We start from the raw sequence: 22,487 nt of genomic DNA on the forward strand, positions 1-22,487 counted from the left end.
AGTGATTAGTGTAGTTGCTACATGGGGTTTTGTAAATTACACTCTTCCAGCAGATAGTGGGCATCAGGTTCTTTATTCTGGTGAGCTGTCAAGATCCCTCGTGGTCGAAGCAGTCTGGTTGTCAATTCCAAAATGGTGTACTCACGGATGAATAACTGAAGTTTAATATATACAACAAGTAAATAGGAAACCAATTGAAAGTATCATTTATTGCAAGGGGAATTGTATGCAAAAGTAAGGAAATTATGCTTCAGTTATACAGTCTAGGGGGGAGACCACATCTGGTGTACTGTGCACAGTACTGGTCACCTTTTCTTTTACAAAGGATGTAACTATATTGGAAGCAGTTCAGAGAAGGTTCACCAGACAAATATCTGGAATTGGTGGGTTGTCTTATGAGGTAAAATTGGACAAGCTAGGCTTGTATCCACTAGCCTTCAGAACAATAAGAGGTGACATGACTGAAACATATAAAATCTGGAGGTGTCTTGACAGGGGAGACGTGGATACGATATTTCATCTAATAGAAAAAATTGGAATCGGAATCACATTCAAAAATCAGGGCAATCCATTTAAACACAGATGAGATTATTTTTCGCTCAGCTGATTGTATTGGAATGCTTTTCCTGAAAAGGTGATGGAAGCAGAATCCTGGCGTATTTTTATGGCAGAGGTAAACAGATTCTTGTTCAGATGTGAAACATTATCAGGAATAGATCGGAGTACAGATTTGAGGTTATAAATTAGATTGGATATGATCTTGTTCCAGAGCATGTTCCAAGGGCTGAATGGCCTAATCCAGCTCCTTGTTCATACATTTGTACAGCATTCAAGGAATTAAAACACTTTCTATTTAAGACATGTCTCTTGTCAGTCAAGAATTATAAAAAGGGGGAACCATCTTACCATTTACCTGTGCTGAACAATTGACACTGTCAAATAACTCATTTTTAAAAATTGATTTATCTGTCACATCTCAGGCTGAAAGAAAACGCAAAGTCACAAAATTAACTTTTTAAGAAAGAGAAACTTTAATGGAAGCTGCTCTTATTGTTGTTACGTGTACAGAAACATTTAATAGGAGTACTCAGCATACATTTAGTTTCTAATTCAAGTATCTAATACTCAAACTATCACCCAAACATTGCCTACTACTTGAAAAAAACTATTGGACCAGAAATTCTGATTCTAATCTTGATGAGACTTTTAAAAAATTTGCTTTTTATCAGTTCTGCTCTGGAGTTTCCTGGACATTAACTTCCTGTTCCAAAGTAGCAGAGACAAATCCAGAAAACATCACAGCCAGTAGCAATGCCATCAATGCAAACATCACATCACTTTTTCAGCAGTGCATGTGCTGTTTGCTGTAAGTTAAATGCTTTGCAGCCAGCTAGACTGTAAAAGGTAAGTTTATAAGTTACAAAGTTTTTGCTTTAGATTTGCAGTGTCTGCAATTTTTTTTTGCAAAATACATAAGTTAAGTGTGAGGACTACTGTAGTGCAGCGTTAGTATACCCTACCTCTGGGTTCAAGTTCTACCTGCTTCAGAGGTGTGTAATAACATCTTTTAACAGGATGATTAATAAATATTTGAAGGGGACATATTTTCAGATGGCTGAGGGAGTTGGATGCTGGGCAAGTGGATGAATACTTAAAGTAGATGAAGCAGACAGCAGTGTAAGATCAGATTGGAAAGGGTGGAGTAGTTGCAGGTGTTGATTGGGGGGGGGGGGGGGGAAGGTGTTGAGTGATGGGTTGGGATTTTAGTTTAAGTAGTACATTTTTAGATGCAAATATGTCCCAGATATTCTGATAGCCAGATATCACTGAAGTAACACAGACTGCAGTGTACATCAGGATCCTGTGGAATTTCAGACACAGCAGACTTCCTGAGACTTGAACTTTTGATTGAAAATTCTCCTCTAATCTACAAAACCTTTCATCTTCTGCAGATCTTAACTTTTCCTGGGTAAGTATTACTTAAGAAATTAAAAACTTGTACAATTCACAGGGAACTTTAAAGTTGACCTCCCAGTTTACCAGAGCTGAAAATGTGTTGCTGGAAAAGCGCAGCAGGTCAGGCAGCATCCAAGGAACAGGAGAATTGACGTTTCGGGCATCAGCCCTTCTTCAGGAACGATGATGCCTGAAACGTCGATTCTCCTGTTCCTTGGATGCTGCCTGACCTGCTGCGCTTATCCAGCAACACATTTTCAGCTCTGATCTCCAGCATCTGTAGTCCTCACTTTCTCCTCCCAGTTTACCACACAATCTTTCCCCATCTACAGCTTCTGAGATTACTTCAATTCCTTAAACTACTGAAAAAACAACACTGCATCACCCCAAAATGATTTCACTCTATTCAAGAGACCCAACACCCATCATCGTTGCCAGCTAATTCCTTTGGGACTCAAACCCTAATGCCCCACAAGCCAGATGTTACACCCTCCCCCATCCCTCTAACCCTACACCAATTGGCCTGAATCTTGGAATCAAAAACCTTTTCTTACCAAAATTAGCCTGAACACCCAGGACTTGATTCCTCTTGCTAGACCTCGATAGGCCCTCTCCCTAGCCTCTCACCCACTAGTCCTGACATTCTCCACTAGCCTGAGTAATCTGTCACTTACCTGGCATCTAGCTCAACTGGCCCCTTAACACACTGCCGCCCTAACTCCAGAGTTACCAGACATGCTTACCCTTTCACAGCAGCTGTAAAAGTGCTTGGCAGCACCGCTAGACACTGAAATCTCAGAACAGGGCACACTGAGTGCTGCAACTGGAGGCATGGTTTGCCTTCTCTGACCTTGCTACCCCTACAGGGGATGTCTTAAGGATTCAGGCATGCACTGTAGTTCTGACGGGGCCGGGGTCAGGATTTTCAGCTGGTACAGCGGACATCGACATCAATGGAGAGGGGAGGTGAGGAGGCACAGCCACCATTCACCTGGAATTGCCTTTTGGTTACCTTTGCTCAGACTACGGCACTGGGGCTGTGGGCTTCCACAACTGCCTTTATACGGTCCTGACGTAGGGGCACACCTGTGGCTGTGGCTCCTCCTCCTCCTGCTGCTGCTGCTGCCTGGGTTGCTGTATTCTCCCAGCCTCCTGCCTGTATACAGCCAGCCGCCCCCACCCTTGGGTCTTGCACAGACCATTCTGCTATAACGCGAACCACCTGCGCCCTTTTAGAAACATCAGTTGGCTGTAACGCGGTTAGACCCGCCAACGCTTTCAGCGCTGTTTCTAAAGCGCGACCTTTTTCCATAATGCGGGCTTGCACAAGAACACAACCGTCGCGTTATAGAATAACTACCTGCAATGAGATTTACGTTAAAACACATTGTGAGATACCAGTCCGCGAACACCTCGCTACTCCGGCGTCGGTTCCAAGGTTCCGGGCCTGGTCACTATGGGAACGAAGCGGTGACCAATCGCCGAGCGGCCGGAAACTGGGAACCGGAAATGCTTGTGGCGCGGGGTCAGGGAGCGGCGCAAGATGGCGGCGTGCAGTAGGTGAGGGCGGCGGAGCCGGTAAAGAGGCCTCTGTCTCAGATACTGAGACCATGTACAGTGTGTTATGTCGGCTCTTGCCAGGTACGTTATTGGACGAGAGAACGCAAGTTGTCTGGAGAGGAACACAAACGAAAAGGAAGGATAATAAAACAGTTGTGATCTTCCCGCCTTCCATTTCCTGTTGACCCTCTCAACCTTGAATCGAGGAAAAAGATGAAAACCTGCAAACGCAGGATATGTTCAGTTGAGCTCGGTTGTTTCACTTTTAAATAACGTTTTACACAAAGTCTCTCCTGGGTACAGACTTATAAAGACCAAGAGCGCCCTTAAAACATACACAATCCCCAAGAGTTAAAATAAATCCTCCCCTGAGAGTCTTCCGTGGAATGAATTGAAAGTGACCACACTAATTACTTTTCCCATTAATTGGCATATACTACTCTTGAGAATAGCGCAATGCCAAGCTTCTCTCGGGGGTTTCTTTTAATTGGGGGCTTTCTGTGTTCCTTGCATATTTCCTCTCAAAGGGAATTAAATCTTGGGTAATATTAACAGTTGGTTTTGTTCCATCAGCTATTGTTCATGAAGAAACAGAATACTTGGTAATAACGGCTATGTAGTTTCCTTTTGTGCCAGACAGTTAAATATGTTTCCATTCTTGGTTAAAAGTGCAAAACATTATTCCTATAAGCAGATATTTGTATTTAAAAGTTAGGGTTTGAGATAATAGAATGGTCAAATTTTACAGTGATTACAATTGTGGTTCGAGACCGCAACTGACTTTCTTTTCAGTTGTAGTCTTGTACAGCAGATATGCACATGTATTACCATCTTGTCAGATAATGTATAGCAAATGCCATTTTATTGCATGGTTTACTTGTGAACTATGTTAAGTTTTATTTATGTTCTCAATTTATGAGTGTATTGTACAACTTTGTGATATGATTTCTCATTCTGATGGTAATAAGCTTTGGGTCATTTCCCATTTGTAAAATATGATTACCTTGCAGATGATTCTTTATGAAGTCTCCTCTTCCGCCTTGGGATTCTTCAACCATATGGCGTCAACGTCGACTTCACCAGTTTGATTATCTCTCTTCCCGCCCCACCTCATCCCAGATCCAACTCTCCAACTCAGCACTGCCATCTTGAACTACTCTACCTATCCAACTTCCTTCCCACCTATCCACTTCACCCTCCCTACCGAGCTTTCACTATCACCCCCCCACCTGCATCTACCTATTGTCTTCCCAGCTACTTCTCTCTACCTCCTATTTATCTATCAGTGACCCCTTCCCCAATGAAGGGCTTATGCCCAAACATTGATTCTCCTGTTCCTTGGATGCTGCCTAACTTCCTGTGCTTTTCCAACGCCACATTTTTCAACTATAACCTGGTGTTGTGTGATTTTTGACCTTGTCCAACCCAGTCCAACACCTCCACATTATGGATGTCCATATTCCAAAGCACATGACAGCAGTGCAAAACCTGGTATGTAATGCTGTACAGAAGGGTAGGGAGGACTATGGCTTTTACACACTTTGGGTTTGGTCTGTGCTCTATGACTGTACAGAAGAACCTCGATTATCTGGCATTCGGTTATCCGAATTTCGGATTATTCAGGAAGATCGCAAGGTCATGATGCTTGACTAAACTATTCGGTATTCGATTAACTGAGCAAAGTACTATCCGTCTATGTTCTTTGGATAATCGAGGTTCCTCTGTAGTTCTTCCATGCCCATTCATATGATCAACTAAATGTACAGCTTTTGAAAGCCTATTGTCTACTTCCTTGTCTATGTGGTTGTAAATATTTTGATCTATCTGGAAGCATATGTAAACTCCCTCTGCAAAGTTTGCAAATTAAGTAAGAGCCACTACACATTACTGTTCATGCTGTTGGAGATTCTGAAGGAACTTGAGTAGTTTGTATTGTGCTTGACTGTCCACCTTGATTCTCATGAACCTGTTTTACCATGGTCTGAAATCTGGCTGGGATTTCAAGTTTTTCATCGATTCTCCAAAGTCTATTTCTCTTCAGTGTTGCATGTTTTGGCGAGGTTGATAAAAGTGATGAAAGTTTAAGGAACTGTGGATGCTGGAAATCAGAAACAAAAATGGAGATTGCTGGAAAAACTCAGCAGGTCTGGCAACAACTGTGTAGAGAAATCGGAGTTAATGATTGGGTTCAGTGACCCTTCCTCAGAATTCTGATTCAGCACAGATGCTGCCAGACCTGTTGAGCTTTTCTATGAATTTTTGTTTTTGTGTTTATAAAAGTGATGCCTTGGTCAATTCTATAAAAGTGATATACAGGTCTTCACTTGTATTTGTCAGATTGCAAATATCGCATCCGTGGTGTCTGTATTTACTCTGAAACTGCGGTGGCTTTCTGGGAGGTTTTTTTTCTACAAAAATTGCACAGGCTGCTGTCTCAAAATTTCTTTGGGTTGTCTCTCAACCAGTTCTTGGGTTTAAGTCACACTAAAATGTAGCCTCTATCAGTTACTTGTTTGTAAGGCAGGCAGAAGCCTGTTCATAAGTGTTCGAGCCAGGATCTTCCCAGCAATAGAAATAATGATGATTTCATAGTTGAAATCTGATTTTTCTCCTATGTTTTTGTATGAGCTGATGGAGCCTAATGGAGCTTGGTATTGAGGATAGGACCCCCTACATCAAGGTTTCAGTGAAATTCTGGAGACTTTATAACTTTTCATCTGGTTTATGACAGTCTTAGTTTCCTCCAGATAGGTTGTTAGTTATTTCTTTTTTGGCAGGCTGTTGTTAGACACAGTTGATGGTAGAATCAAGCTTTGTGCACTGAAGAATATTTCAAAATGGCACAATCAGGGATCCTGAACTGATTACATGTTGGTGTGTAATGACTTGCCATCAGGGTGTTTTTGGCTTGATTTGCTGCTCCATGCTAGAGTGCTTGATAAGCGTTTTTTATATCCCTAGCATCAGAGTACACTTGAGGTTTTTCTGCAAGTGGAGTCAGTCTTTTTTGATTTTCCGTTTACATTGAAGGGTGCTGTATCCTGGATGGAAGAATGCCTTTTTCTCTTGTCTGGCTGATTTAGGTAAAACTGATAAACTGACTTTGGATTTCTTTGTCATTTTCATCACACAAGTTTGTGTTGTACTTCCTGCCGTGCCCAGTCACCTGATTGGAAGAATCCAGCACTGAAGCTTTGATATGTTTCTTCTGGAGCAGCATCAGCAGTAAGATCCAGTCTGGCCTGTAAGGTTGCTCATTATCTATCTTTGCAAGGTGAAATTTGACCATTTCAAACATAGGAACATCGTCTCTTTATATTCAGTGGCATTACCATCCATGAATTCCCCCACTGTCAACATCCTGGGATTACTGTTGACCAGAAGCTGAACTGGAAGTGACCCACTAGAGGCTTTGAATCATATGTCCAGTTGATCACCATCTAAGACCATAAGAAATTGGAAATGGGAATAGTTCATTGGATCTCTCAAGTCTGCACTGCAATTCATAGGATCATGGCTGACCCAACATTCTTCATGTTCTCTTTGCTGTCCTTTCTACGTAACCCTTGATTCCCTGATTGATCAAGAATCTATCTATTTGAGCCTAAGGGGGGGGATAGAGGTAGGTAAAATTACAACATTTAAAAGGCATCTTGGATGAGTACATGAATGGGAAGGGTTTCAAGGGATATGGGCCAAATGCTGGCAAATAGGTTTAGATTAGTTTAGGATATTTGTGCAAATGAATTGGACCAATGGGACTGTTTCAGTGCTGTGTATCTCTATGACTCAATATACACAAGGTCTGTGCCCTCTTAACCGTCTGTGGCATGCAGCTCCATAGGCTCTCAACCCTCCAAGAAAAGAAATTCCTCTCATCTCAGTCTTCATTGGCATCCTTATTTTCAGCCTATGTCTCTGGTCCTAGATTCTCCCATGAGGGGAAACATTGTCTCAGCATTTACCCTGTTAAGCCCCAAAAGAATCCTTTTATGTTTCAAGGTGACCACATTTATTTTTCCAAATTCCAATGAGTAGAGTCCCCATCTGCTTAACCTTTGCTCATAAAGCACTCCCTCCTTACCAGGGATCAATCTCGTGAACCTTCTTTCAACTGACCCAGCAAAATAATATATTTCCTTAAATAAGGGAACTAAGTTGCTCTCAGTACTCCAGATGTGGTCTCATCAGCAAAAGTTGGAAAGTTGTAGTAAGACTTTCCTACTCTTATACTCTGATCACCTTGAAATAAGGGCCAGTATTCCATTAGCCTTCCTGCTAAACTGCGAGCTGTGTGCAAGCTTTCTGTGTTTCTTGGTCCCAAGTCTCTTGGTGTTGGGGTTTTCTGCAGTTTTTCTCCATTTAAATAATAGTCTTTTTTTTGTTCTCCCTTCCAAAATAAACAAGTTCATATTTTCCAACATTTGCAACTTTTTGTCCACTTAACTATTCTATCAATATCTCCCTATAAACTGTAAACTGCCTGTACCCCTCTCGCAACTTGTCTGAATCCCTAAACTATGTCCACTATATAGCAGACCCAAGTCAGGAATTAATGGAATACTTTTCACTTGCACGGATGAGTACAACTCCTAAAAACACTCCAGAAGCTCAACACCTGCCAGGATAAAAACAGCCTGAGTGATGAGCAACCCCTCCACCATTGTTAGCAATAGTAGTAGTATGTACCACTTACACAATGCACTTCAGTAACTCACCAAAAGACATGATCCACTATCACTAGTATCCTTACACACAGACGAAGGAGGACATCAGTTTGACTGGGACAACACATCCATCCTATGGCAGGCTAAACAGAGACACAAATGGGAATTCCTAGAGGCCTGGCATTCAAACCAGAACTCCATCAATAAACACATTGATCTGGACCCCATTTACCAACCTCTGAGAAAAAGAACTGGAAATGATATCATTCACCTTAATAGACCAAGACACGTAAATAGAAAGCGGGACAGAACACCAACGCTTCACCGGAGGCTCACCGATGATGTTACCTCGCATGGTGACAAAACATCGGAGGACAAAGCTACCAGCTCAGCGAGCAAACTTACAACCTGAGCTACAAATCTTCTCAAAAATCGCATATATTGTCTAAGCTGTTCTTGTTTAATTTTTGTGAGGATGTTGGTAAAGGTACTCAGTTTTGGAATCTGACTGCAACTCGGTAATTCCTCTGTGTTTGTTTCTGGAATATGCAGCTGCCTTGGCATTTCTGATGACTTATACAGTACTAGGTGTCTAGACTATGGTTAAGGATAGCTTTTGTGAGTCAATATGTATGTAATAGTTTGGCTTCTAATTGTGGTTGTTTCAGTTACTCACTTTTTTATGATAGCCGTCTGCTTAATGACTAATTTCTACTTGATTTTCTTTACAATTAAGTATATTGCGGGAAGACTAACACTGAAAATGTTCAGGTTTAAACAAGCCAATACAATGCTATTGACAGTGGCTATGGAATAATGAGAAAGATCCCACCATAGCTTACTCAAACTAATCTAATAAGCTACTAAGCTTATTCCAGAGGAAGGGCTTTTGCCTGAAATGTCGATTTCGAAGCTACTTGGATGCTGCCTGAACTGCTGTGTTCTTCCAGCACCACTTATCCAGAATCTGGTTTCCAGCATCTGCAGTCATTGTTTTTACCTCTAATAAGCTACTAAACCTACTTTAATATGACTACAAGCAAACTCTTTTGAATTTTATGGTGTAATTTCTGAATTAAAAATTCCACTTTGGTGATGGAAGTTGAAGGTGAATCACAGGTGATATATTCAATCTTTGTTTCAACCTTTTCTTTTCATCTGAACATGAGACATTAAATTAAATAATTGTTTGAGAAGTGAGGTGATTTGAAGGCAAGAAAACAGTGCAGTTGAAAATGCGAGAGATTAGTCAGGCCTGATGTGAGAGTATAAAGGAAAGCAAAATGTGAGATGATAAAAAGTTAATTTAGCAGAGTTGATCAGAAGAGGCTGACAAAATGAAAGTCAGTGTTGGATATTAGGAGGAAGTAAAATTGCTTGTTACCAACTGAGTCAATAACCTTACAAGAGAATGTTGAGCTTATCTAATGTCAGTACGTTATGCATCATTGGAGATGGAGATTCCACAACACTAATTGAATAAAGCATCATTTTGGGCTTGCGTCTAAACTATTTACATGGAAAGTAATTTTAAAATTGAATCTGAGAGTCTGCTGTATACAACAACATATCAAGGTGACTCACCCCTCTTCACCCCTCCAAGGAAACATGGGAGAATGATTGGGTCATGAGTAAACAAAAGTGAGGCTTAAAACTTTAACACAGTTTAAAAGGCCAGTATTTAATTTCATTTGGGTGAAAGGCCATTTTGTTGAAAGTTATTACATTGTTCTTACAGCACACAAACTGGCCATGTAGCCCAACAGGTACTTGCTGGTGTCTGTGAACCACATAAGCCTCCTCCCATAAAAATCTTCATTGAATACCATAAACGTTTCTTCCTCACCTATTTACTAGCTTCCTCTTTAATATGTCCATCATAATCATCTGAAATATGTCTTGTGGTAGTGAGCTCTTCTAACTACTTTTTTGGGTAAACAACTTTATCTTGTGTTCACCATTATATTTACAATGGGCTATTTTGTATTGATTGCCTCTAATTCTAGTGTCACACATAAATTGGAGATACTTTACCTATGTCTATCTTGTCAAACCCTTTCATAAGCTTAAAGATCTTGAGTCAATTGGCCCTACTTAGTTCTAGCTTCAGCATTTCCGAACGTGTAGTTCTTGTGTAGTGCTAGTAAATCCTCTTTGCATCTTTTGTAATGTGTCTATGCCCTTTGTGTAGCATTTTTAAAAAAATTACTCATGGGTATGGGCACTGCTGACTGGGTCAGCATTTATCGTCCATTTTTAATTCCTCTGGAGAAGGTGATGGTGTAGAGATGTCCACAGAACTGTTAGGAAGGGAGTTTGAGGAATTTGTCATTAAAGTGAGGGAACGGCAATAAAGTTCAAAAACCAGGATGGCGTGTGATTAGGAGGAATGTTTGTAGGGAATGATGTTTCCACGCATCTTTGTCCGTGTTCTTCCAGTTAACAGAGGTGAGTTTGGTTGATGCTGTTAAAGGAGACTTGGTGAGTTTTTGCAATGTATCTTGTAGATGGAGCATATTCCTGCTACTCTGCATTTGGTGCTGAAGGGAGTGCAGGCTGTGGTTGGATTGCAAATCAAGTGGGCTGCTTGTCTTGGGTGGTGTTGAACAATGGGTTTTGTTGGAGCTGCACAAATCAGGCAATTGGAGAGTGTTCAATCACATCCTGACTTGTATATAATGGACAGGAATTGAAGAGACAGGCTGTAAGTTATTCGCTAATGAATTCTCAGCTTTTTGAGGCCATAGTGTTTGAATGACTGATCCAATTCAATTTTCTAGTCAGTGTTAAATTTGCATGTTGATAGAGGGGGAATTCAACAATAGTAATGTCATTGCATGTCAAGGAGAATGTAGACTAGAAAGGTTCAGAATACAGAGCAACCTTGATTATCCGAACAAGACAGGCGGGGAGTATTTTGTTCAAATAACTGAGAATTTGGATAACGGATTGTTCAGATAATGAATAACATTTTTACGGGACCTTGAGATCTTGTTTGGATAATCTGAAATTCGGATAATTGATGTTTGGATAATCGAGGTTGTTCTGTATTCTGAACCTGACTAAATGTTTCCCTTAAATGAGTCTCAGCACTTTATATTTTTGTAAATAGCTTTTTTTAAAAATCTGTATTGCTACTTTTAAACTTTAGTGTATCTACCCTAGATCCTTCTGATTTTTTTTTTCATTTTAATTTTTTTTGCTGTCTAGAAGCTCTACCAATGTCATTGCATGAAAGTAAATCACTTTTACTTTTGTTGTTAGATGCGACATTAAATTGAGATCTTGAGTGGCCTTTTGGGTGCATGTAAAGTATTCCTTGGTGTTGCTTGAAAGACTTTTCCTGATGTCCTGACCAGCTTTTCTCATTCAACAGTACTACCAGAATCAAATCATTCACAAACACAGCCAAAAATTGCTGGAAAAACTCAGCATCTTTGGAAAGAACAGAGAGTTAATGTTTCAGATTCTGTAACACTTCTTCAGAATCAGTCCTTAACAAAGAAATTCATCAGCTGTGAAGCATTTTAGGATATTCTGAGAATGTCATGGTATTGTTTTATCAATGCATGTTCTTTTCTGAAGTCAGGCAAAGGGAAAACCTGAGTACATTGTTCCAGTCCCAGTATAAAATGCTGCAAAGGAAATGGGGTTAGACAGCAGCAAAATGGAGCTTGCATCTGCAGCCTTCTGTCCTGGCTCAGCTCCCAGACATCAATGATACGTAGTAATAGGTTAATTTTTCCCCTCTAAAACCAATGTTTCCAGAAATTCTGGATTGGAAGCTTTGGAATTAGAAAAGCTGGATTAAATATTGTACTGCTACCAAATGAATCATGGCAGGACAGCCCTTTCATTTCCCACATCACTTTTGAATGCCTGGTTTCTGGCATCTCCGTGTAATTGGTGCCAAGAGGCTACATAGGCACTCAGAATTAAATACTGTATTTGTGGAGAGCTTCTGATAACTATTTATGTGGAGCATGAATAATGAGAAAATTGATCTGCTGCATTTATAAGATTCAAGACAAATCCCCTTTGAAATCTTTTTTGATGCGTTTGCATTAAAGCAAGTGCATCGGTGTTCTGGAAAATTGAGTAAATTGTTGTTTAAGTGATTTTTTTTGTGATAAATGTGCAGGACATTACATTAATGCGTCAGTGTCTAATGGTTTGTGTGATTTCTGCTCAAGGAAATTAGATATAAATATCTTAATTGGTTACTTGAATTAATGTTTTCTAAGGTAAGGGAAATGTCTGAAATTGGAGATGAATTATCTTGTCACACATTGAATTAAGTCACTGGTTTGAAAATAGCAATTTTTGTGCTGGTTACAGATCATATTTACACAGAACAAAGTCAAATTATAACCATTTATTTTCCGGGCAGTTTTTAGTCAGTGAAATTATTTGGAATATTTTATTTATAGATAAAATGGCTACAACTGCACGGTATTCTTTAGCAAAATTATGCTTCTAAAAATGTGAGAAAGTACAGAAAAGGTATGTTTATCTTTCAAGTTACAATTTAAGTAAAGACAGCCAAAAAAATGTTTTCTTGTAAATCCAAGTGGTTTAATTTTAAGGTAATTCATGACTATTGCAGTTAAATTTGAGACATCAGTTCAAAGTCATATGAACTGTCTTTGGTTCATGCGTCCTTGATTTGTGAAAGAGTTTTCTATTAATTACTGTTCAATTCTTGACTATGTGTGCAACTCATGACATTGAAGAATATTTAATAGATGAAAGTGATTTGCATGACCATAAATCACTTAGCATGGATGAGATTATCATACTAAAGTTGGGGAAGAGGAGGAGAATGTTTTGATTAGCTGGGAAATTTTTAATGTTGACTTCAGAACCCATGGTCAACTATAGGCCAGAAACCCTGATTATTCACAAGTCCCCATCAGCTGAAGAATACCTGATGTTCCATGTTGAAGACCATGTGAGAGAAGCATGAAGTGTATCAAGTGCACCGAATCTCCTTTGCTATCTTCAAAGTTTATCACAACGTGTGGCTTGGTAGTAGCACAGCAGTTCTGGCTGAGTTGATCAACTAATGTGAAGGACATATTTACCAGACTGTGCTAGTTCTGGTGGTGAGAGGACCACTAAGCAGTAAGCCTTTGAGCTCATCCTCTCCTTTTACTTATTTAAATGGAGTTGGCAGGAGTGTCAATTTCAGAGACACCATCCCATCTTCATCCTCGACCATAATGTGTGCTAAATGAGGTAAGTCCAGAACAGCTTCAAACTGGGTGTCCATGAGACAGTGAGCTATATGCAGCAGCGAAATAGTTGTATTGGCACCCAGTCTGTGACATCAGCACATCCCTCAACTTACCTTGAAGCCAGAGGATCAACCCTGGTTCAATGAGGAATGTTCAATGAGCACACCAACAGCAACACGAGGGATACCTAAAAATAAGGTTCTGGTACAATACATTCAGCAGATTATTTCAAACATTCTGAATCTTGCTACATCCAGTCTTGACAGATGATAGCAATTAAACAATTAATATGAGGAAGAGAATGCTCTGCAAATATGCCCATTTTGAATGATCAGGGAGTCCACTTTGTGAATGAAAAAGACTTAAGTATTCACAACTATCCTCAGCTAGATGTACAGCAGCACAACATTGGAGGTGTCACCACCTGCACATTCCCCTCAGTTCACGAGCTATATCACCATTTCTCTAGTTTTAGTTGGAGAAAATATGGAAACTCCTTCCTGTACCACATGGTTGGCAGTATATCAAAGAGAAAGCTCACCAACATCATTTCAAGGGCTATTTGTCATGGGCAACCGATGTTGACATTGCCAGCAATATTTGCAACCAGTGAACTAATGAAAATATATTCAGGAATGTTAAACAATGTTGTACCTATAAAAAGCAAGAAAAAATTTTATCATTCCAGGATGTCTGCCTGCCTTCATGCCAATCATATTTTCCTTTATTGATGTAACACCGAGAATAAGACAACAGCTTTACAAGATGATAGATCATTTGCAAAGAACATCCTAGTTTGTAGTAAAGTTGTCCAGCATACCAGAAAGGTGAATGAATATTATGAGTTTATGGTTTCATTTTATATTGAGGTGATCTGCTTGAATAGTTGCAACAAATCCCAATGCATGATCTAACTCAGCCAATTGCCGAAGTCATGTCAAAATTAAATGGTTTGTGTGTCTGAAAACTGTGTGTTGAAATAATGAGAAGCTACAAGAAGATCACATTATTTATGATCACATTTTTTGTAGTGGCTTAGATTTTTCAATTTTTCAGCACTTGCCATTCATTGCACTTGTGATTTCATTCTATTTTCAAGGGAGTTTGAAGTGCAGCTTAGCATTTTAAAGATCTTCTGTGCCGTAGGTTTTATTATTTTCACTTTAGTATGAATCAGACCCAATGTCAATTAAACATGAATCAACAAGTTTCTTTGACCTGCGCATTTCACAGATACAAATTTTATCAGCAAAACAGTCTCTTTTACAAGCCTCTTGCACTCTCATCATAATACTTGTGATAGCGTAGTTCTTCATAATTTCTTTTCAACCAGTCAACGAAGAACCTTGGTTTATGGTCTACTGTTCAAACTCCCAGTTGGTTAGCATATCCATTGTGTTTCTGGCTTTTACAGCGGTTCAGCTCACTTGAACAATGCCTACTGGGCTCCTACAATTGTGTACAGGTCATCTTCTGCCTCCAATTTGTCTTTATGTCTGCCAACCTCTCAGCTTTTGTATCTTAACTAGCTTTCTTTTGGTTCTGCTTCCAAGTCAAGTGTCAGTGGGTCACATGGATTGGTGTTTTTTTGCAATGCAAGGAAGTGACAACTCATCTGTCTACACTTGATGTAGATTCTTGTGTTTTTTGGATAATCTGAAAAACAGTTACAGACTTCACAAACATTTTAAGCTTTCTTTACAGTAATTCTTCCAGGTCAAAGGTGGTCACGATAGCCAGTATGCTGCATTGTGAATTCTTAAGAGTCGTAATTAAAGAGAAACTGCATTTTTGTTAGTGGAAAAGTATTTTGACGTTCCTGGTGATATCTTAATATTTGTAGGCCAGACTTCTGTATTTTTAATTATTTAGCAACAAATTTCAAGTTATTAATAGTTGGCCTGAATCGTTTATTGGTGTTTATCCAACACATACCGATCAGCTAAGTCCTTCAGAGTTTTGAATGACTTAGGATTTGTTGCATGTAATGACACAAGTGACAAATGATAATATCAGTGTTAAACTAAATCACCCCAGAAAGATGACATAATGTTTCATATTAAAATGTTATTTTAATACATCACATCAGTTCAGAAATTATATTCCAACAAAGTAATTTATTACACCAGAGCAAGTGTGCATTCAACATATGATTTGCTGCATGTACCTTACTGTGTGACTGTTATGAACAATAAATACATTGCCCTAAGGCTGTTTGTTTAATGTATAAAATTGACTAAGATTAATTGGGATTCTGAAGTAAAAATAATTCTAAATTATGGTACTCCTAAAATTACTGCAATTATTTAGAAAGCTTCTTGACTTTGAAAACTACCTATTAGTTATCACATAGCAGGCCCAGACTAGTATAGACACGTGAACAAGGAACTGAGATGTTTTTGCCCACATGTTGGCTTTCCAAGCTAGGAAAACATTTCTATCAAACACTCTTAACTGTTTGCATTGGGAGATCCATCATATTAACATTGGAATAACTCCTGGCTGTGAGGATTCTACATAATGGAATCCAGTGCAGTAGAACTACACACAACCGAATGGAAAAGTAGCTGATATTTGTCCCAAACTATCTGCATTTTCTGACATATTTATTGTGTATGTAACAAAAGAAAACAGTGACATTGAAATATTAAATGGTGAAAAGAATGCATTTCAGTACTGAGTTTATTCCATATTCTCAAGTGTAGATTCTTATGGGTCAGATTTTGTTCAAAGTGTGCAGGAGGGTTTTCTGACACTGAATGTAGACAGGCCAACAAGGGGTGATGCCATATTGGATTTGGTACTGGGGAATGAACCCAGCCAAGTTTTAGATTTGGAGGTAGGTGAGCATTTTGGCGATAGTGAGTGACCATATTTCAGTTACGTTTACAATAACAATGAGCAGGGATAGGTGCATATCTCAGGGAACAGCATTTATGATGCGATTAGGCAAGTTTTAGGATGCATAAGATGAGGAAGGAAACTGCAGGGGATGGACACTCTTGAAATGTGGAGCTTATTCAATGAACAGCTACTGTGGGTCCTTGATGAGTATTTACCTATCAGGCAGGGCATTGGTTGTCAAGAGGGAGAGACCACGGTTTACTAAAGAAGTTGAAGCTTTTGACAAGAGGAAGAAGGAGGCTTATGTGAGGACGAGGGATGAAGGTTCAATTAGAGTGCTTGAGAGTTATAAGTTAGCCAGAAAAGATTTAAAGAGAGGGCTAAGAAGAGCCAGGAGAGGACATGAGAAGTTGTTGCTAGATAGGATCAAGGAAACCCCTAAGGCCTTCTATAGGTATATTGGGAATAAAAGAATGACTAGAGTAAGATTAGGCCCAATCAAAGATAGTAGTGGAAAGTCGTGTGTGGAATCTGAGGACATGGGGAAGTGCTTAATGAGTACATTTCGTCAGTATTCATATTGGAAAAGGGCAGTGTTAGCAAGAATTCGGAGATAGAGGCTACAAGCTTATCTTTGAAAGTTGCCACTCAGGTGGATAGAGTTTGTAAGAAGGCCTATGGTGTATTATCGTTCATTAGCAGAGGGATTGAATTCAAGAGTCGTGAAGTGATGTTGCAGCTGTACAGGACTTTGGTTAGGCCACATTTGAAGTACTGTGTGCAGTTCTGGTCGCCTCACTTTAGGAAAGATGTGGAAGCTTTGGAGAGGGTGCAGAGAAGATTTACCAGGATGTCGCCTGGAATGGAGAATAGGTCGTACGAGGACAGGTTGAGAGTTCTCGGCCTTTTCTCGTTGGAACGGCGAAGGATGAGGGGTGACTTGATAGAGGTTTATAAGATGATCAGAGGAATAGATAGAGTAGACAGTCAGAAACTTTTTCCCCGGGTACAACAGAGTGTTACAAGGGGACATAAATTTAAGGTGAAGGGTGGAAGGTATAGGGGAGATGTCAGGGCTGGGTTCTTTACCCAGAGAGTGGTGGGGGCATGGAATGCGCTGCCCGTAGGAGTGGTAGAGTCAGAATCATTGGCGACCTTTAAGCGGCATTTGGATAGGTACATGGATGGGTGCTTAATCTAGGATAGAAGTTCGGCACAGCATCGTGGGCTGTGCCGAAGGGCCTGTTCTGTGCTGTATTGTTCTATGTTCTATGTTCTATGGGATTGAGTTTGAGAAAGAGGAGATTTTAGCAATTTTGGAAGATCTTAAAATAGATAAGACCCCTGGGCCAGGTGAAATTTATCCTCTGCTTCTGTGGGAAGCCAGGGCGGAAATTGTAGAGCTTTTGACTTTGATTTTTATGTTATCATTGTCAACAGGACTAGTGCCAGAAGACTTGAGGATAGCAAATATTGTTCCCTTGTTTAAGAAGGGCAGTTGGGACAACCCTGGTAATTATAGGCCAGTGAGCCTTACTTCAGTTGTGGGTAAGATGTTGGAAAAGGTTATAAGAGATAGGATTTATGATCATCTGGAAAGGAATAATTTGATGAGGGATAGTCAACATGGTTTTGTGAAGGGTAGGTTGTGCCTCACTAACCTTTTTGAGTTCTGCGAGAAGGTGACAAAACAGGTAGATGAAGGTAAGGCGGTTGATGTAGTGTATATGGACTTCAGTAAAGCGTTTGATGAGGTTCCACACGGTAGACTATTGCACAAAATACGGAGTTCTGGGACTGAAGGTGATTTAGCGGTTTGGATCAGAAATTGGCTAGCAGAAAGATGGTTGATGGAAAATGTTCATCCTGGAGCTCAGTTGTCAGTGGTGTGCTGTGAGGATCTGGTTTGGGGCCACTGCTGTTTTTCATCTTTATAAATGACCTGGATGAGGGCATAGAAGGATGGGTTAGTAAATTTTGCAGTCGACACGAAGGTAGGCAGAGTTGTGGATAGTGACGGGGGATGTTGCAGGTTACAGAGGGACATAGATAAGATGCAGAGCTGGACAAATGAAGTTTAATGCAGAGAAATGTGAGACAGTTCACTTTGGAAGAAGTAACAGGAATTCGGAGTACTGGGCTAATCGTAAAAGTTTTGGCAGTGTAGATGAACAGAGTGATCTTGGTGTCCAGGTGCATAAATCCCTGAATGTTGCCACCCAGGTTGATAGGATTTTTAAGAAGGCATGTGGTGTTTATTGGTAGGGGGCTTGAGCTTTGGAGCCACAAGGTCATGTTTCAACTGTACAAGACACTGGTAAGGCTGCACCTGGAGTATTGCACACAGTTCTGGTCACCGCATGATAGGAAGGATGTGGAAGCTTTGGAAAGGGTTCAGAGGAGGTTTACTAGGATGTTGCCTGATATGGAAGAAAGGTCTTACAAGAAAAGGCTGAGGGAACTGAGGCTGTTTTTACTGGAGAGAAAGGGTTGAGAGGTGACTTAATTGAGATGTATAAGATAATCAGAGGAATAGATAGGGTGGACAGTGAGATCCTTTTTCCTTGAATGGTGAAGACTAACATGAGGGGACGCAGCTTTAAATTGAGGGTGATAGATTTAAGACAGATATCGGGATAGTTTCTATACTCAGAGTAGTAGGGGTGTGGAACGGCCTGCCTGCCTGCCTGCAACAGTAATAGATTCGCCGACATTAAGGATATTTAAATGGGCATTGGACATATATATGGATAATAATGGATCGGTGTAGGTTAGATGGGTATCAGATTAATTTCACAGGCCTGCACAACGTGGAGGGCCAAAGGGCCTGTACTGCGCTATGTTCTAAAAGTTTTGCATATTTTAACTCTTATTAAAACTTTATTCCCTGCAGTGCTTACAGTTTGTTTTCTTCTGTCTCAGGTCGCTTGGGAGTGTGTGTTTTCGAAACGCTTCAAAAAGTAACAATCATAAAGCAATTTCCAAAGGTTATTGTCCGTCATTGCAGATCAGGCAATCATGAATGGCTCACATTTCGGCATTTTACAATTCCTAAATGCCAGGTTAGTAAATGCATTTTGATTGTTCAATGGTTCTTATATTTTTGGAAAACATAGATATGTTTCTTGAACAAAATATAAGGTAAAAGGTTGAGTTGATATGATGGGGGTAAAGCAAATGGGGTATATGGACAGTTTAATGTTTACTCCGTTTCCAAACAACTTCATAACTTTTAAATGTGGTTGTTGTTGGTTTCCTTTTGTACTGAATAGCATAAATGATGTTGCTTGACCAATCGCTAGATATTTTACAGTACCAAAAGAGGCAGAATTAGCTGGGGTTGACTGGGAAGAGGGTTTAGCAGAAAAGGCAGTTGAGGAATAATGACAGACTTTCAAGAAAATAGAGCATGTCTCACAAACAATTATATCTGAGTGAAGAAGCAGGATTCCAGGATGGGTTAACCATGGAAGTTAAAGACAGCATCAATTGAAAGAAAAACTTTACAATATAGCAAAGTTTAGAGGGAAAACAGAGGATTTCCAAAGTTTTAGAAACCAACAAAAGTTGGCCAGAAAAGAGGGGAAAAATAAACTTTGAGGGAAATGTAGCAGGTTCCATCTAAATGAACAGCAAGAGCTTCTTTGCATATAATGAAGTGGAGAGAGATTAACATGAATATAGGTTCTTTAGAAAATGCAGCTCGAAAAATAATAATGTGGGAATTAGGAACTTCCATGTGAATAAGTATTTTGCATCAGTTTTTTTATATTGTACAAGACACTAATGCCATTTCAAAATAGTCCAAGGGAAAAAGAGGGAGTGAAAATAAATGCAATACCCATTACTAGAGAAGCAGTCCTGGAAAAACAAATGGAGTTAAAGACTATTGGGTCTCCTGGATCTGATGGTTGCATCCTACGATATTAAAGAAAGTAGCAACAGAGATTTTGTATGCACTGGTAGTAGTCTTCCAAGAATCCTTAGATTCTGGAAAAGTTCCCAAAGATTGAGAAATTGACAATATAACAGCCTTATTCAGAAAGTAAATTTGATAATAAACAGGAAACGTAGCTTAATATCTTTCATTGGGAAACTATTACAATCTGTTACAAAGGATGTCACAGAGCATTGAGAAATGTGCAATATAATAAAGCAAAGTCAACATGAGGGGCGTATCATGTCTGCTAAATGTATTATATTTGTTTGTGGATAGATAAAGGGGAACCTGTAGATGTGACCTATTTGAATTTCCAACAGGTGTTTGATAAGGTACTGCATATTAGGCTATTTAATAAAATCAGATGAGGTTATATATTAGCATGGATAAAGGATTTGCAAACTAATAGAATATATAGTTGAGATAAGGGGGCCATGTTCAAGACGGCAGCCTGAAACTAGAGGTGCGCCACAGGGACTAGTACGGCAATTATTTCAAACACGTGTAAATGACTTGAATGATGCAAGTGAATATGCTGTAGTCAGGCTTGCGGGTGACACAGAATAATGTGGCAAGCAGTGAGAATGACTCAAAGATAGTACTAATGGATATAGTTAGATTAAGTGAGCAGAAACATGGCAGATGGCATATAATGCAGAAAACTGTGAAGTTCAGCACTTAGACAGAGAGAATGGAGGAGCTGATTATTCTTTACATGGAGAAAAACTGCAGCAAGCTACAGCACAGTAGATTTGGGGTGGGGGTGGGGGGGTCATCCTTATGCATGAACCACAAAAAGCTAACACACAATTTCTGGTAATAAGGAAGGCTAATGGACTGTTGGGTTTTATTTCAAAGGAAGTGGAGTTTCAAAATATGGAGTCTTGCCAAAACTACACAAGGCACTGGTTAGACCACACCTGGAATACTGTGAACCTTTTTGGTTCTCTTACCTGAGCAAAGATACTCTGATATTGAAGGCACTCCAGAGAAGGTTCAGTAGGCTAGTCCTAGGTATGACGGAGTTTTCAGCTGAGGAAAAATTGAGTAGGTTGTACCTTGTTGGAGTTTAAAAGACTAAAAGGAGATCTTACTGAAACGTAAGATTCTTAGAGGGCTTGACAGGGTTGATGTAGAGAGAGTGGAAAAGTCCAGGATCAGTAGATGCAATCTCAGATTAAGGTGTTGGCCATTAAAACCCATTTGAGGATTTTATTTTTGGTAATTCTGTGGGATTTTTACCGCAGAGGCTAAAGTCACTAATTTTGTGGCATGGATAGCAAGCCAGACCAAATTGAACTAGATTCACAATCCAGTGAAAGTAAAGCATTTGGTGACTCTCAAAATTACTCAGTTGCTTCTCAACAGACTTTACAAATAACTAATTTTGGACACCAAGTTTATACTTGAAAAAAATTGACACATTATTACTAATGTAACTTTAGCAGAACAGAAATGAACTACAAGGCTGTCTTAATTAACATCTATGATCTCAGCCCAATTTTCTTTGATCACAATTCCTACTTACATACAGATAGACACAGTTAAGGGATGAATTAAAAAAAAAATTAAAAATATTCATAAGTTGCTAGTTCATTAATCATTTCAATGATGAATACCAAGCTTTCATTAAATCCATTGGGTTCTATTACAGGCATGTAAAATTGCATCTTGCTTGGATTCTGAAGTCACCAGTCAATGTAAACAGCTTCCACAAACCTCTGGGGTCTTTTCCTTATTTCTTATACACTGGGCCCCTTTAATAAGTCAGTAACTGGACAATAATTAGAGAGCGCACCACCAAAGAAAAGGGAGAATGTGAGGACCTCAGATGCTGGAGATCAGAGTCAAGAGTCTGGTGCTGGAAAAGCACAGCAGGTCAGGCAGCATCCAAGGAGCAGGAGATTTGACATTTTGGCAAGATCCCTTCATCAGGAATGAGGCTTGTGACCGAGGGGATAGAGAGATAAATGGGAGGAGCTGGGGCTGAGGGGAAGGTAGTGGAGAGTGGGATAGGTAGATGGAGGTGGGGGAAATGGTAATAGCTCGGAGAGGAGAGTGGAGCAGATAGGTGGGAAGGTGGTGCGGGACACCTGCACCAACCAACTCCACCGCCCTGTGGCCAAACACTTCAACTCCCCTCCCACTCCACCAAGGACATGCAGGTCCTGGGCTTTCTACATCACCATACCCTAACCATCCGATGCCTGGAGGGAGAACGCCTCATCTTCCGCCTCGGGACCCTCCAACCACATAGTATCGATGTGGACTTCACTAGTTTCC

General features: G+C 40.0%; 1 protein-coding gene across 1 annotated transcript in view; it reads left to right on the forward strand.

Moving 5' to 3' along the window:
- The first annotated feature begins 3,481 nt into the window (after window positions 1–3,481).
- cox10 (cytochrome c oxidase assembly factor heme A:farnesyltransferase COX10) overlaps window positions 3,482–22,487 on the forward strand; it is a 144,587-nt gene continuing 125,581 nt past the window's right edge. Inside the window, exons 1-2 of the mRNA XM_072558340.1 lie at window positions 3,482–3,597; window positions 19,187–19,326. Coding sequence (XP_072414441.1) covers window positions 3,567–3,597; window positions 19,187–19,326 — 171 coding nt within the window. The 5' untranslated portion in view covers window positions 3,482–3,566. The remainder of the gene's footprint in view (window positions 3,598–19,186; window positions 19,327–22,487) is intronic.

This window comes from Chiloscyllium punctatum, chromosome 39, assembly GCF_047496795.1.
Source record: "Chiloscyllium punctatum isolate Juve2018m chromosome 39, sChiPun1.3, whole genome shotgun sequence".
NCBI lineage: Eukaryota > Metazoa > Chordata > Chondrichthyes > Orectolobiformes > Hemiscylliidae > Chiloscyllium > Chiloscyllium punctatum.